We start from the raw sequence: 17978 nt of genomic DNA, 5'->3' as shown, positions 1-17978 counted from the left end.
CAGAAGCACACCGTGACTTGATCTATCTCCCCAAGGCCGCAGAGGAAAGCTGCCCCACGTCTTCCTCAGCTCCTTCCAGCCCCACCCAGACACTTCATACTTGACCCTCTTTTTCTTCTACGCTGAGCTGATGTGATGCATCCTCCTGCTCTCTGCACTCCTGCCTCTACTTCCACCATCACCAATTGCTCTCCAACTCCAGCAGTCCTAAGAAACACAATAATCCTTTCTCCACTTCCTGAATTCTAGTGTCCATTTCTTCCCCTCTTCTACTGTATGGTTTTTGTAGGTGGAGCTACAGTGCCAGTCATAGGATACAACACATAGTCCATTATTAAAATCAGTGTCCCCAGGCGTGATGTTTTTTGTTTCAAGTTTTATTTCCTTGACACAAAATGGTAGATTATTTGTGCATTATCATCATATTTTGACACCAACTCGATCCCTTCTATGTCCTCTTAATCTCCACATAATGCCTCACCACATATTCTTTTAACTCATCTGCTGTGCCACAAATTCCTATGGCCACCATTCATGCAACTCAGATGGTACACAGGGGAGAAGGTGGGGAGAGGGGCAAAGAATCCATTGACATCACTTACACATTTGAAAACCACAACATCTGTTTTAAAAACAATGTACATACTGATAAACAAACAACGAACACCTCCTGTGATCCACTGCACCTCTCCAAAGGAATCATGTTAGCRAGAACATACCTCAGTGAGCTACACTGTGAAGCATCAGAGAAAGAGCTGCTTTTCCTTTCAAAGCTGAGATCTGTCTACTATGCTGCAATTATATCTGCACCTATTATGTAGGCATCATACATGATAAAAAGCTGGGTTTGGTAGCTGCCATTTCTATGGCAACACACAAAATACAGAATTCTTTGAAAGAGTTAGTTAAGAATCTGTATTCCTCAGTGTTATTCAAATCTTTTACTAATAATTTAACCTTGACAGTTGAGTTAAAAAGAAAGTTAAAATCGAATTGTCAAAGAGCTTGTAAACTACAGAAATTGTGTAACTATGAACTTTGCGGAGGCTTGGTTTTCTCCAGGCAATCTGAAAATAAATCTCCATATCACCAGCAAATCTGACTTCGAACTAAGTGTTCTGGATCTGGTTATACCGCTTTTATGAAATGCAAACTTTTAGAGGCARGGAATGTGTTTTCTTGCACATATGCTCTGCTCTTCGTACAACAATGCATCCTTTGCTGGGGCTTAGGACAATATGAAAGCCAGTTAAAGTAACAGAGTTCTGTACATTTCTCACACATAACAAACTTAGTGAAACCCACTGAGAAGCTCTTGAAAAGCCAGATCATATAAGCAGCTGTATGTATTCCAAATGCAGTCCATCTATCCCAAGTTCAGAGACATGTACTCATACACAGTATCAGATATTCCATCCAAGCAATGGAATGCATTTTTTTCTGCTAAGTAATTATTTTGTCTGTCATACCTTGTATGAATGTGGTGGCAATTGGAAGTTAAAAAAAAAAATCCTTTTTGTTGTAAATTTAGTTAAACTATGAAAACGTAAGTCATTCTTTTCTTTGGCTGAACTACCATTGTTACCGCATTAGAGGTTTGATCAGAGACTTTTACAAGTCATCTTATTTACAAATAATTTGCAGTAAATTAGGAAGTTAGGTGTACAGTAACCTGTTTACATTTTCTGTCTGACAATAGTTGTTCTTCTTTCCTTATAAGCACTATGAACAAAAAGCAAGCATCACATCACCTATATGAAATACAACAAAACTACATTCCAGTTAGTACCAAAACTGTTTATGCATAAGTATATGCTCATGGCTTCTTTTGAGGACAGAAAATATTATCTTCATTTTACTGAAGAAGAAACAAGTAGGAAACTCTGACCATACAAAAAACCAAAAAACCAAAAAAMCAAAACAATGGAAATTTTGCCACTGAGGGCAGGCTGTCACCCAGAAAAAAAAGTACCATATTTTCAAATGTATTTAGACATCTGTTATGGCATTAAATGCAGACAGAAAGCACTGACCAAGCTCTGCATGAGTACATAAAGTGTTGTTCTTTATAAGCTATAAAAAGAGTTCCCCAAGATACTCCTCTTCTCTCTATTTTGCCATCGCTTTACATTAATACATGGTTGAGATTATAGTCACTGGGGAAAACATCCTCCTCTGCAAAGAAGCTAGTAATTTCAAGGCAACAAGGTCATGTCCAAGATGTACACCAAGTGTTCAGGGAAGATGAAGAACAGAGAAATAGTACTCTGAGCCACGTCTCGCTTCATTTATACATTAGTGCACAAAAGGGAACACATTATAAGGAGTGAGGAGAGGAAGGGTGGAGGTTTAACCCCTTCACTCCAGTGTCCTTTGACAAAGGATCTTGAAAACGGAGCTGAAAATATTTGCCTATTACTTGCTGGGATTAACGAACTAACAGATGTATTGAGACTGTCACTGAAGAATAACTCCCAAATTCCATATTATGCACTCTGCACTCGTATTATTTACCAGGTTTGGTAAAAACCTACATACAGCTCTAGATATGGATCTAAAAGTCCAGATGCCATATTATTCTTCTATACTGTGCGGTATGAAACTGAGAACTTAAAATGAAGAATGCTGGTCTTACAGTTTTGCTCACTGAATCATATGAAAAATAGGCACCTTAACATAAAGTATAAAGAATTCAAATGGGGGTTGAGGAGAATACAGCAGAGCAAGTGCTGTGTTACTCAGTCCAGCTGGTGGGAACTGGAAATGACATAGAAGGTACAAAGTTTCATTTCTGCTGGGATCTGTAGTATTCATTTCCAGCACTTTTGACTGAAGAAGACAAAGCTAGAAATAAGCCTTGGCCAGAAATTTGGTGTTCAAGAATAGAGAAATTAATTATATTGCTGTAAATCCTACTGACATCAAGGCAAATATACGGGAAGTCATGATCCCAACCATCTGTTTATGGATAAAGAAAAAAAGTTTTTCAAGCTCTTCAGATTCTGAGGGAAATGAGATAAAGCTTGGGGAAAAAAACAAAATAGTTAGCAATCCTGATTATAACATGATAATCCAAAACATCTCTTATGTTCAAAACTATATGTATGTATCATAATACATACAAAAAGGCTCTTCCAGGGTTATGTGAAATCTGAGAATCAGATATAGGCACATCAACAGTGCAGAATGATGAAGTTGCATTTTAATGTATATGACTCCATAACATTAATGCATCTGTGCTTGTCATTACTGACACTAAGAACTGCAGCAGAGAAAAGTGGTGGAATGTATCTCCAACACAAGAACAAGGTTGGGTGCATTCATTTAATCTAAAACTTCTCCAGGGCATAGTTAGTTGCTGTTCATTTTATTAATTAGTCAAAAAGGTATTACTGCTTTAATTTGCTTGCTGTGCACGCAAAGCAGTAAGTTTGTTTTGTAATGAGATATCTTATTTGGATCAGTATAAAATAGATGCAGCAGATTGTCTTATTTTGATGTCAGCCTGCTTTTTCTGGCTATTTCATCATTGTCAATGAAGCCACCCTCAGCCTTAAGTAAACTGTGCTGTTTCTCCCCCTTCTCTCCCCAGTCCTCTCTCCAGGACAGAAACTGTGGTAATGAAAATACAGATTGTTTATGGTAAACATCCTAAAAAGCCATTAATTATTTTTGGCTGCTGTTATATGCAAATATGCATAATTTCTGTAGAAACTATGAAAATCTCTGCACTTCCAGTCAGATGCCCCTGGGTTTATATTAGTGCATCACGCGCTAAGAACAGTGCATGAGATTCTAAGGATTAAAATATATTTCTAATATTTCTGTCCCTTCTCACTCCCTCCCCTAAAAGTGAAATGTATTTCTGCCTTTTAGAGCACATTATACTTCACAGAGTAATGATGAAAACCACATGTATTCTGAATAAAAACAACGTTTTGCATAAACAAGCACCCACTGTACTGCTAATACATTAGAGAGAAGCATGCCATTATTGCCTGGTAATGCATTCCTAGTTCTCCATCTCTGGCATTTACTCAATTTTCAGATATAAGTGTGAAAATTTAAGCCACTGAAAATCTATTAAGGGAGGACCACAGCATAACTAGCACTGAAAAAAACAGCTCCTGAAATGAAAGACAAAATCAAAATAATGAGGTTAGAGGGCCAATCCTGACAAGGCACAGATTTGGCAGCGCAAATGGGTTACAGCAACTTATTTGCCAGTTAAGGAAGCCAGCATGGAAGAAAACTCTTAAAGGCCAAAGCCACCCCAGCCAGCATGCATCCTCCTCCCTTCATAGTCCAAGCACAACAGGAATGGGGGCGGTGGCAGGGTACCATCATGTTGCAGCAAGATACAGCTAATTTGACAGCCTTTAAGGTGCTAGTATGGCCTGCACAAAATAGAGTAGCTGCTCTATTTATTAGATTGGGCTGCTCTAACTTGAACTGGTTGGGATGCGGCCAAAATTCTCCTAGAACCGGCATGCTGCAGCCAGGGCTTAAATGCATCCTTGTTGAACATCCTCAGTTGCACAGGAAGATGCTTACTTCAGCTCAAGTGTGAGCTGGAAGCCTGACCATAACATTGTCAATACCTTCCTCTCCATGGCTTCGGGAAGTTAAGTGGCCTGATAAAAACCTTACTTGTGTAGTGGTTCTTATGCCTTCCCCTTCCAACATCACAAGTGCTCCAGCAGTTTCTCATGAAGTAAGAAGGTTGAACCTGCCTCAAGATTGGGAGCATCATGCCTGCAGCACTGATTAATTAACCCATATTGATCTATACTAATACATACTACACACCCAACAGGGTAACTACCTCTTTATATGCAACAGTGAAAATCGCATTCCATAGTAAGAGAGCACTTTTGTGGCCTCACTGCAGAGGCACAGAAATTTGGCCATAAATAAGAAAGCACCATAACCAAAATCAGAAATATTTCACTAGCAGTGAGGCACTGAGTAGCCAGCAATGAGGCAGGCTATAGGCAGCTGACAGGAAGGATTAGGGATGGACTGCTTCTTGCGGAGAAAGTAAAAGTCAGGCAGTCTTCCCAGTCCTTCTTTGAACTAGTGAAAACAAAACAGTTTTTGGAATTACAAATCAAAATCAGTTTCAGGAAGAATGCAAGTGAAAATTACTGTTAGGGCACCACTAGAAAATTGCCATTTCCACAGTTAAGAGAAACTCTAAATCCTTTCAACATACTGTTTCTCTACAATTCAATCCTGGGCTATATTCAAAATTATTTTATATTAAATCCTATGGCTTTACCCTCTAATACATTCAACGGCATCTTTTATCAGGAATGCTACTTGAAAAAAACATCACCTTTTTCAGCAGAGGCAGGAAGGAAGCAAAAAGGTTATTTCCCTCTTCACCTCTCTCTTTCCTGCTCCCCCCTCCCCTCGGGTTCCCTCCTGCTCCCCCCTCCCCTCGGGTTCCCTCCTGCTCCCCCCTCCCCTCGGGTTCCCTCCTGCTCCCCCCTCCCCTCCGTCATGTACAGTGTTTTCATGCTAGTCGTTCTACTTCTGGACGTGATCATAAACTGCCTTAAAACTTTTGCCTTGCAGGGACAAAACCCCACTAGAAAGACCAACATTTCTGGCTCCTAATTATTCTCTCTTCCACACAGCCTCTGCCCTTCTCACCTTCCATTCTTCTTTCCCGTCTTCTTTTTCTTAACAGCCACCTGGTATATACTTCAGAGGGCACAGTGGAATAGGTGAAGTGGAATCACCCCTCTTCAGAAGACTAGGACAAGGCTTATGTACTCCTTAATCCTTTACACTTTGAAGGTAGGAGGAAGGTCAGCATGGTATACCAGCAAGCAGTGGAAAAAAAAAAAGCGGAGAGCCAAAAGCACAGATTTCTGGAGAGATTTCTGTGTTCCTGCTCACAACGGCAAAGTTCATCCAGCAATTTTAAAAAACTGAGGGCATTTAACAGATTATGTTGATAAGGTCTTCCAACCTTTCAAATGTTTCACGAATTTTGCTTCCCCCCCCCCTTTTTTTTTTTAAATAATCTGTATGTACTTTCCTCCTTGATAGCATTAGTCAATCTCAAAGTCATTCACAAAAAAGTTACCGTTATGTTTCCTAATGAGAGCCAGGAAACTGAGCCACAGAGACATGAGATGGACCAAAGGTCAGACAGCTGACTGGTGGCAAAGACAAGACTAGTTCCCATTTCTCCAGACTTCAATTCAATGCCATAGCTGATAGGTCTCACTGTTTCTCAGTCTCTGGGTGAAATCAAATTTTCTCAAACTAGATTTAACATAAAATATTTAACATTTGCAAAATGTCACATTTACAATATTTTTTTTGATATAGAAGTGGAACACAATGCTATGCAAGTATATATACCTAGCCATATTGCTTAATAAAACTCATTGTCTTCTCTGCTTTTAGACAGAAAAAGAAAACAGATTTCTGTACACTCTAGTGAGGACCTTAATATGACATAATAAATGCAGTGAGACAATAATTTCAGACAAGTGAAGCCACCTAGGGAATCACAATTATATGTTACCTACCAAATTTTTGGTCAAACCTCCATGCTGGAACATGTGCATTGTGCTTCAAGTTGCTGTTTGTTGGCAGAGGCACTGTTACATAGATGGGGCCATTCACTGGGATTGGAGTCCCATCACTGTTGAGAAGATGAACACTGACTGCAGTGACAGGGGTGAGGTCATACCTAGTGCTGTTGCCTACCAAGAGAATGAAGGAATATTATGACTACATATTTTCCCAACATTTAAGACACACCCATCTGGTTCAATGCCACAGCACTGGACTGATATACTTCTCAAGGGAAGATGAAATTAATCCTCCCTATCTTACAAAATTCACCACAACCAAGCTGTATATACTTCTGTATTTTTCACTTAATAATTTTGGAAAATTCTGAAAGTCCTGCATATATTTTCTCATTTTCATTCATCTTTTACTTAATACACACAAGTATTGCAACCATAATCATGGCAAAAATCTTACAAGCCTTTATTTGTATAAGTCTGTATTATAACCAGCTCACACCCAACTATGCAGTGGCACTGCAAAGGATGATAGTTTCATGTGTAAGAATGCAGGGTGTATTTCCTTTGGCCTTTCACTGAAATAAAGCAAGCTAAACAGATGACTCTGATATCCAACTTTTTTTGTCAATCTATATAAGGTAATCATCATCATTCTTTATGTTTAAACTGTGTGCCAACGGAYGTTACTTCTTGACAACAAGATGATTTATAAAAATATTATAACCTTTCAACCATTTAACCAAATGCACCAACGACAGAGGAAAAAAAGAAGGTGTATGTAAGTATTCATGGGGGGAAAAAAGTTTTAGGTACTGTTTAAAAGAAGATCTGGAGCGCAAAGCAGTAGGTATTGAGCTCTAAATTGAAGACACTGAGCTTCAAGTTTCACAAGGGGGTTTGAGCCCATGCTAAAAGGAGCCGTCCTGGGGCCTCCTCTGTGCTGGCAGTGGTGGCTGTGCAGCTGCTAATCCTGCTGCGGGGCTCATCTTTTAGTCTGCACATAGGGAAAGGCAGAGGGGTGCACAGCTGGATGAAGAGAGGCATACCATCCCTTCTGTAATCCTGTTGCCTTGTATCAGCCTGTAAAGCACCTTTCCACCCAACAGTGGTATGTCCACCTGCTAAAACTAAGGCACTGAAAACAGGCGATATTTCAGTGCCGGTGTTCGTTAGGATGAATACATTCAAGGCAACAGTGGGAAAGTATGAAGAACTTTATGATGTGACTAAGTCTCAAGGAACGGCCTTTATTAAATTCCACGTCTCTAAATGACAGTCAGCTCACCAAAGCTAAGACATAACCAGGAACAGGGGGGAGACAAAACTCCTGAAAATTTTAAACTAATACAGTATTTGTGAGAGGTGCCAAACTGAAGACACGGGAAATAATCAGAAGTAATTCTGCATAATGCTTGCTGTAGCATCGTCTCTGACCCATGTTTTTCCCAGATGTCAAGGAGAGCGTCACTGTACCGAAGCCGACAGTCTGAGGAGGGATGAAAGTACAGACACAGGCACATACCATTTGCTTTGATTCACTATAAGCTGTGGGGCAGAAGCGTATCTTCCAGAGGGATGAAAGTGCTGAGCMAATAGGTACTCTGAAGATGGCCGTATAAAAAAGCCACAGAGGTGACAGGAAAACAAAAACAAAACAAAACAGAAAAATAAGATTTGGGAATTCAACTAGGGAGTAGGGGAAGGTTGCCAGTCTACCCAGACATTTATATTATCAGCTCCAATGGTGCAAGATATTATCCCCTTACAGCCTTAGAATATAAAGCAGAGAGAAAGAGGAGTGAATTGGTGGGGAAAGGCTGTTCCTTTATTCATGATTGTTCACAGCCTCTGCTATACGCCTGTAATTTCTGTCAGATTGACACTTGTTCCTAAATTACTAGACTTAGACCACCAATTAATTTCACATCAACCACCATGCAAGTGCACAACAGAACTGGCTTTCAATCTCCACTGATCTGAACTATATTAAAACTTCTGACCTATCACAGTAAAGCCACACATGCCATTATTAATCTAAACCATCTATTCCACACCTGAAACACTAAATTCAGTGATGACAGGTATCACAGCACTGTAAGAATTCTGTCAAGTGCATTCAACATTGAAGTGTGAGAGATGATTATGAAAATTTTTGGGAAGGTGCTTTATTTAGAGTGGGGTTACACTGAGTGGTAATTGTTTATGATAACTCAGGTAAACAGCATTTAATTTAAAATGACAACATATACTACCAATGTTAGCACAGAATGAAATACCAAACAACCTTCCATCAGGCTGATGTCAGAGAAATAAATTCCTGTTGCTAAATTATATCATAACCTGGTCAGGTTTTAGCATATGCAAATTAAAAAAGGTATAACATAAGTATTTCTAGAATCTAAAATTAATATCTAAAATTAAATTATGTTTTATATTTTAGTTATTTTTAGAGATTTAAAGTTTTAAATTTTGCTTTCATTAGTGTCTTGATAAGATATGATATCTACCTCGTACCTGTAAATATGTGTTTTCAGCCCCCCAAAAAGTATCCTGATGGTGAAACACTATTTGCATCTTTTTTACTTAAGGAGCACTGACACTTCACTCAGTGCTGGGCTGAACAAGTTATACTAGAAGATAAAGAAGTTTCTGAAATCCACTGACCTGTGACAAGAAGAAAAATCCTTTAGGCTGCCACCTTGTATGGTAGATAAATGCTGATTAAAGATAACTTTTCTCCTTTCTGTTGTGAAGGTAAATTAAAATCAATGCTTATGAAACTCTCAGATGCTATAAAAATGGTAAGCACATGCACAGATTAAATGGGAGCTGACTTCAATAAATGTCAGCTTTCATTTATCGCTTGCCATTTTTGACATCTGGTGACCTGTAAAAAGCTCTAGAAAAGTCAGGAGAAAAACCATGGTAACTTAGATTTGACTCTTTGTAAAGAAGCAAACAGCCTACAAAACCATCAGGAGTAATGATTATTAGTGAGCACTGTCCATTACTGCAGACTATGGAAGTTTTGTTTACTTTGGATGAAAGGATAAGATCCTGTGAAACCATCCTAGTGTTCACTAGTTGGTTGTTAATACAAACAATAAGCTAACATTATACAGGCTTATCACTATTTGCCGCTAAATGCTTTGAATTTTTATGTTTGGAACAAGCTGATTCATGCACTGAATTTTCACTGCTCCATATTACTACTTCAACACACCCAGCTGGGATTATGGGAAAACTCATTTCTTCAACTCCAAGAGAATAGATTTTAGTTAAAACAACTGTAAAGTCACCCTGGATAAATACTAGTCACAAAATCGAGCATATTTAAACAAATGGGAGGACCTGCTCCAAAAGTCTACAGAACTGTAAATGAATAGAAGAGTAATTGAAAAAAAGGGACAGCATTCATGAACAATCTACATTTTCCCATGCAAATTAATAAGTTACTTAAGAATTCTAAAATTTGTACATGGTATTTTTCTTCTTTTCTTGAGAACAGAAATATTTAAAAATCCCCAGCAGGTGGTGATCTCATTTTCCCCCCCCCCCCGTCAGGAAGTTTTTCAGGTGAAATCTTTGTCAAGTCACTTAGAGATGTAGAAAATGGGGAAGTCTATCCAAGTTTAGGAATTTAATGTTTCCACACCAGGACAAACTTCTACTAAAAACAAATGACATTATATCTATATCATAGTGCATATATGAATATACTGTATTCATACGCTATATTATACTGTACTGAAGACTGCAGTATTCAGAAAATAAGGCTCTTTCTCAGTCTCTTAAACCCTGCTTCTTTTCAGGTTGTTTCGGTCTTTTGTGTCAATAAAGGTCAAATCCAGCACCCCTCTGCTCAAACAGAAAAGCTCCCATCGTAGTCTGCACATACCAGCATACAGAAGACTGGGAAATCAGGGGGTGCCAACCTCTGTTTTGTAGGAGGCTGGGAGGTAAAACAGGAGGGAGATGAAGTGCTGATTGTGTAACTCACTGGAGAGGTGATCATTTAAAATTTTGGCAAGATCTGTTTTGACTAATTAAATGCAAGAGAAGGAAGTTGGGTTGCAGAGCACTGAGGAAGGGACTGGGAGAGAGGAATCCCCCCCTCACACTGTCAACAGTTTGTTCAGTGAGTTTAGAGATAAAAGGAAAGGAGATGAGAAAGCAGATGGAGAGAGGAGTGAGATCAAGTACATTCCTTTGTTTTAAAAAAGATAAGAGATCTTACATCATGTTTGAGTTATAAGCAGCCAGAGAAAAGTGAAGGTTGAAGATGAGAATGGGGAAATGACAGATGAAGAGATAGGATGAGATGTGCTCACTGAAGCGGACAGAATGGCTGGAGTAAGGCAGCAGACACATTTCTGACTGTAACAGAAAAGAAGATGCTCAGATTTGTAGAAAGAGAAGGGGAAGTTTATTTTGCTGGTTTTATCTGAGGAAAAACTGGCAAGCTCACTCACATACTCTTTACACACGTGCCCTAATATTCAGCATCACCACATCACCACATCAGAAGTAAATGCATCCTGAGAAACAGCAGGGAGGGCCTCAAAGGGTTTTTTTAGCCTGCCCTCCAGCTTCAAAGCAGGCTCAGCTATGCCTACGCCAGCCTGACATGCGATTGTCCAACTCAGTCCAGCATCCCCAAGCAGTCAGTCCTGGAGCTTAAACTATCCTCATCATTAGCAAGGTTTTGCTGATCGCTAATCTGAATTTCTCTGGCTGCACTGCAAGACCACTGCTTTCTTCCTGTCCCAGTATGAACACAGAAAACACATTATTCTTCTCCTTTCTGCAGCAGCATTTTAAGCATCTGAAGACTGTTATGCCCAATTCTTCTATTTTTCTCTAGCCTACACAACACCAATTATTTCAATCAAGACTAAATGAGAAGTAGAAGAGTAACAGGCAGTGGCAGTGATAAAAACGTATTAAGGCTTTGAGTTCAATACTTGTTGTGTTTCTGTTACAAATTTTTGTTTTCCCCTCTTTGGTGCTAAAAGAATTTGTGCGTATTTGGCTGAAGCTAGATCCAAAAGTAAAATGCATTTAACAAAGCCACTGAAACAACTCTGTTGAAATAGCAGAACAACAGAGTACTAAATCCTTAATATATGGGCATTTTATTTATTTTTATGAAAAAATTAAACAACAATTTTATGGTATTCTGAAGTTAAAACTCTCTTTTGTTCCTTCACATGAATCTGTTTTTGAATGGAACATAAAGCAAATACAAAAGGACACATTTGGAGACTTAGCTCTAAACTGCAGGTGTAACAAACTTTACTATTCTCCCAAGGCCAAGGAGTCCTCAACTTTGCTATTCAATGGCTGCATTTAAGGGATGGAGGACCTTGCTCTCTGTGCTGACTTAAACATTGATTCCTATAATTAAGATTATCAGCAGGAGAACCAGATGATGCTAATACCACAAGAATTTTGTTAAGTCAAGTTAAGAAGTGGATCCCCGGACCAATACGAAATCAGAACAAAACCAAAAATTGTGCATTACCTGTTCCATTTCCATCTAATCCCTGCAAATAAGGAAAACTGTCCACTTCCCAGGGTGAACTGGCTGCTGTTAGGTATGCTGTCAAATCACTGTAGCTAGTGTTCTCTGGTAATTTCACAGATCTTCTCTGAAAGTGAACTTGTGGCTGAGTCCGTGCCCCTAAAAAAATTAAAAGTGACTTTATATCCAGGGAGGATAGAATATTTAGGAGTGCATTTGCAGTTCTATTACAAACTAAAGTAGCCTGAGATGGACAGAGACATCAGAAAGCTACTACAAAAGTGGAGAAAATACAGGTTTTTTTATATTTATTTTGCAACTGCTATTATTTTTCCACAAGTATCACAGAGTAAAATTTTTAAGGCATCTGATTTCATAAGCTTTTCTGATTATGCTATTCTCAGGACCACTTCAAAATTCATTACAATCTTCTTTTAATGAATACCACTGAAACCAGAAATGAATTCAGAGGTAATTTATGTAAAAGCTTAAAAAGGTATGCAGTTCAACATCATTGCTTAAATTTTGTTTCCTTTGGAATAACAATATAAATATAGTTTAAACTCTTTAAAGTGATCTTTTAAGAGACTAGAACTCTACCTGTAGTCTAAATTAACTTGTGTAATTTCCGACTTTATTTTCACAAAGCTCTGGCCACGTTACTGTCTCTAGCACTGAGAAAACACTCACTAAAAACACCATATAAAAAGATTCACTTGTCAAAGGTTGGGTGAAAACAGTTTCCATATTTTTCTAGGCAATGAACACATCTTCTAAATAGAACCAGGTTACTTGGCATGTAAGATTTCTCTGTTTTCCTCTGTCTTGTATAGTTTTATCATTTTTTCAAGATCACTAGGTGTTAAATTGAAGGATCTTTACTGCAACATGATTTAAGACTGTTTCATGTACTATTTCATTTCATGTCCCAAATAAATCCCTGGTTTATAAAGTCAATAGTCTTTTTCAATGGATCCTCACCATTCATTCAGCTAGCAACACACAGCAAGACTCCATCTGCAAGTTTGTGTGTACAACATGCAAATTAAATTTTAAATCAAAAGCTATTGTATTCTCCAGAGCTCATTTTGAATACTCATAGAACACTCCCCACACAGCATAAAATCAAGAGGCAAGCAGTTTCTTTCTTAATTCATACTTGACTATGTGGTTCAAAGATGTCAACTCAAAACAGTTTTGCTTCTCTTCTCCTGACGCAGTAGCTTTATGTTACATGCAACCACACTGACAAAAAGATTAAAGAGCTTGACTCACAACTGCTAAATTTTACAATTGCCAATGTCATTAACCAGAAGAGTCAAATCTTTTGAATTATCTTCTAGCAAGAGTTATAATTATGATGAAACATGAAATTCCACACAATAAATTTTGTATCAGCCAAAAAGAATTGCTATGTAGGCAAATAAGTATTTCCAAAGAGCTGATCATTAATTGTTTAGCTGTCATTTCTTTAGTAACTTTGCAAGAAAAGGTTGGAACACCATTTTTCTTTTTTAATTTCTGAAATGTTGAAGTATTTACATCAGGATCTCAAAACTAGCAGTATCCCTAAATGCTGAAGGTAGTCATTAAACAATACACGTCTGAAACAGGAAGAAATCTCTCTTAGCCCATTTCTAGGCTTAAATGGAAAACAACATAAAAGACTAAATAAATTGACTGCAGTGAACTCAGGGGAAGACTTATCTCCCTGGTGCTTTGCAATGCCGTAATATAGTTTGCTGCACCTCCGGGACAGATCTGTTCAAACATTCAAGAGTCTATGCCTGTGCTATGTGGGTTCATATGTTCCATATGGATAAGCATCCACAGTAACAAGAAAAACACAACAAAGAAACCAGTATTAGGATTATTACTAACAGTTCAATGCAAAATTGTAGGATTTTCAGCTGTCTAAAGATCTGATTAAGATGAATTATTCAAGTTGCCAAGAACTGGTATTATATTTCTGAAGATCCAAGTAATTAAGAATTAAAAACAAAATAACTGTTGTTGAGCCTGTTAACACAGTAATTCACTGGGAAGCTCTGGAGTTTCCTTTTCTAAAGGATGGTTATTTTGTAGCACCTGGGAGAGCCATGAGCTGCCAAATTATAAATTCTTAGGGAGACTCTGAAAGCAAACCTTAATTTCTTGGATGCTGCAGACAACACAAAATGCTCTTATGGCTAAGCCCCAGAGCTGACTTGCACAGCAATAAGCTAGGATGCACATTTTAAGGCATTAGCTATTCAGAAACAACTCCCTGTGAAAAATGAATTTTACAATCATTTGTTGTAACAAAACAACAACTCTGCGCATATATAAAGCATGCCCATACAATAAATTAGTCTGCAAAATAACTAGTTAGTTCACATGCTCGATTACCAAGCACAAACTCCTTCATACAGAAACGTCCCGAGCAATCTAGGTTCTTTGTCAGTGGTCAAGTCCTGGACCTCAGGGAAGCCACTTAACCTTTCCATAAACCAGGAATAGAAATATTTGCCTACCATTGCCTGGCAGATGCTTAATTCATTAGTATGGGTTTGGAAATCTGGGCATTAAAGTGAATGCACCCCAGTGAAGACTGTACAAGGGAACCTGTCTTTACACCAGTAAAGCTGTCTTCCCCCCAGGCACACTGCTTTGCTGCCACACGCTGCCCTCTCTCTCCCTTCAGCTATGTCCCCTTCTTCCCACCAGGGATATCCACACAAATTAACCTCAGCTCCGCAAAGAAATGCGCCTTTCCTCCTCTCCTCATTGCATTGCTGGTGGCAGGAAAACTCAGCAGTGAGAAAGTCGCCTGAAACCCGTCTTTCGCTGTGACTCCCCTCTCAGCTCCTCAGCCAGATCTCTCCAAACCCCACAAGTGACTTGAAGGGGCAGAAGATCGGAAGCCATAAGTGAGAGGCTTGTGAAAGAGGTAGCCACCAACACTCTCACCACCTTGCTAGAAGATCATCAGCGCACTGCTTTAGCAGAGGTCACAGAGCATTTTAGTACTTATGCTTGGGAAGAGCCTTGCTGTGGGAATTGGAAGTGGTAAAACAGAGAGAAACATTTGTGCTGACCAGAGTCTTACAAGAGAGTATTTTTCAACAAGTCAACACTTACCACAAGGAGGAGATTATTACTATTGCTTTTATTACTCAAGATAACTTGCTTTGACTTATAAAACCAAAACAAAACCCAAATATGTTCAAGTGTAAAACTGGCATGCGAGTCCTCTCTCCGTTTGGCAGGTGGTGCAAGGGGAAGGACTTTTGGGCACTGATTATATCTTTTTTAAGCAACCTCCTGCCAACAAACCAACCATGATTCAACTGCTGCCATTTCCATTTTGCTGATGCACACCTGGAGATGTACCCATCTCAAGAAGTGCCTCCGAGCAGACACTGGAGGTGTGCCATGTGGAGCCACGCTGTTGTCTGAGCCTCACTCTATGCTAAGTAACATCTGAAGTATAATCAACCCATGCTCTAATTGCTCATGTGTAAGAGACAGGCAGAGGATAGCCATACTGCTCCCACCCTCTGAATGCTGAAGTTGAGCTTGTCACTGTGCTGGTATTACATAACCTGAATGGCTCAGCAGCTGGTAAGCTCCATCCCTCGCAATTACTGTCAGAATACAGCAGTGGACTGTAATCCCATCACAAAAAATGAAGTTGGCTTCATCAACTCAGACAAACTTCTCAATCGCATAATAAGTTGCTTGCTTGATTAGTTATTCAAAGGCAACTGGTAATTTACTGTACCAGACAGACCTTTCTTTTTCTTTGATTGGTGCTTTAAACACCAGTGTTCCCAGTCTGTTCCCAGTATAATGAGTTCTGCTCTGTTCTCAGTTTGCACTACGGTGACTCCTGATCATCTCTTCTGAAGCAGCTTGAAGTTACTGGGAAATAAATTGGGAGAGTAACAGAAAAACTAGGTCACAAGGATTTTGGATCAGGATTAGAGAGATCCCATTCAAACGTGGGTACAATGTCTAGGCTGTCTTTCATTTAGGTTTCATTATAAGAGAATTCCCAGGAAAAGGAGCATGGGTTGGTTCCATAAAATAGTTTTTACTATGCAAGAATGAGAGTTCAAATAAATTCCAACTCTTAGAATACTTTGGGTAACATTTTCTTCCTTTTTTTTTTTTTTCCTTCTCTGCCATGCCAGCATGGAGGCAGAATCTGTTATATTATTCTAATTTAAAAATACTGGGAACACCCTGAAGAAACTCACTGAAGGGAGCAAGACTGTGGGGAAAATATCCATGAGTGCCACTTAGCTGTTAAATGTCCCTTTTGCCCCGGTTTTTGAAGAAAACTATAAAAATGAAAATATTTTTCTTTTTCAGTGAATTGCATAATATAAGCACATTTGAGTAAGACTATTTAATACAGCATGATAGCAGAATACTGTTGGTAAACAATGTTTCATGTTTTGTCTACTGGAATCCCTTGTGGTTTAACATACTCCATAGTCCATCTAATTTACCCCATTAGATAACGTCAGCTCTCAAACTGCAGAATATACGTACCACAGCTGTGTTGTTATGTAGCTCCGAGTGTTCCAGCAGCTACATAATTTGTTTAGTGCTTTTTCAGCTTCAGTCATATCTAGTGCTCTCATTAATGAAAAGCCTATTGTGTCTAGATGGTTTCTAACCATAATAAAAGATGTTATTATATTCCCTCAGATAAAACAAGGTTATCTTAAAGTATTATTGAAAGTAGTAGTCCCCTGTTTATTAACTATCTGCTAGAGTTCAAAATGATGGTATTCATACTGCATATGAAAAACCAATACACAGTTTATGCATAATAAGAATGCTAACAGGAAGGAGAGCCCCTTGTTTGGGGTTATCAAGGTATCTTTAAGAACTTCTGTTCTTTTGTTAAGAGACYTACCTCAGTGTATCAGAGCAATTGGACTATGTATCACTCAGATCCCTACTAGATGAACCTTTTAATCTTCTACTGTGCAATTCAAGAAACACACTGTTCATCTGTCTGATACTGATGTTGCTTTTACTTTCACGTTTGGCCTTATGAAAAGGGGCTCCAAACTTTATTCTTCTAATACAGAGGGTTTCATAATATGTGGGTTTGCAGGCGATCTGCTAAGGGGTCCACAGGAAGTAATTAAGAAAAGCACGTTTGTATATGCTATCCAACAATGCATATGAGAAATTTTCAATGCACCTATGCTTTTAAATTTCTAAGGCATTCACAGTAGGAATCAAGGAACAATTTAAAACTAGAGAAAATTCTTAGAGAATAACAACATCAGAAAATGTTTACTGGAAGGATGGTTAGATGAGGCTAGATGAAGAAACATCTAACAGATAATGAAAGAAATTTAATCTCTTGCTCTCAACTGCCACACTGAAGTTCAAACTTGTTTATTACTAAGTAACTAAAATTCCCTAGTCACAGTTGTTATGGAATAATTTTGCTATTAATCAATTCAGTAAAACCATCCCACAGAGGAGAGGCCTGACCCTACATCCCTCAGTGAACTCACAGGAATTTCACAGGAAAACCTGGTCTCATCCACTGTATAGAGTTCAGAAAGGGCCAGGTTGTCAGGTTTTTTAAGTGTCATTTAAATTTCAATTCCAACTTCCACAAATCAGCATACCTTGAAATCCTGAGACTATCTGGACTACATCATCATAGACCATTAGAGTAGCTGAGCGTTCAGGAAGAAGGCCAAGGCTCAGTGAAGAGAACACTGTAGAAGAGAAGTGGTTTAAGTGTGATATATTTGAATTCTTACAAAAAACCCCAACAACAGAACTTATTTTCTTCCATTATTCTTTCAAACAGGCAACCCAAACTATTAAAATTGTATTGTATACATAAGAGAAACAAAGTGCATTTTCTAAGCCAAATAATT

General features: G+C 38.6%; 1 protein-coding gene across 1 annotated transcript in view; it reads right to left on the bottom strand.

Annotated features, from left to right (window-relative positions):
- FAM171A1 (family with sequence similarity 171 member A1) overlaps positions 1–17978 on the bottom strand; it is an 86878-nt gene that overhangs the window by 15291 nt on the left and 53609 nt on the right. The window contains exons 4-6 of the mRNA XM_026067658.1: positions 17721–17813; positions 12079–12237; positions 6549–6725 (exon numbers count right to left, since the gene is read on the bottom strand). Coding sequence (XP_025923443.1) covers positions 6549–6725; positions 12079–12237; positions 17721–17813 — 429 coding nt within the window. The remainder of the gene's footprint in view (positions 1–6548; positions 6726–12078; positions 12238–17720; positions 17814–17978) is intronic.

The sequence above is a fragment of the Apteryx rowi genome, unplaced genomic scaffold (assembly GCF_003343035.1).
Source record: "Apteryx rowi isolate R43461 unplaced genomic scaffold, aptRow1 scaffold_260, whole genome shotgun sequence".
NCBI lineage: Eukaryota > Metazoa > Chordata > Aves > Apterygiformes > Apterygidae > Apteryx > Apteryx rowi.
Note: the sequence above shows the minus strand (reverse complement) of the source record. Positions and strands in the feature narration are given on the sequence as shown.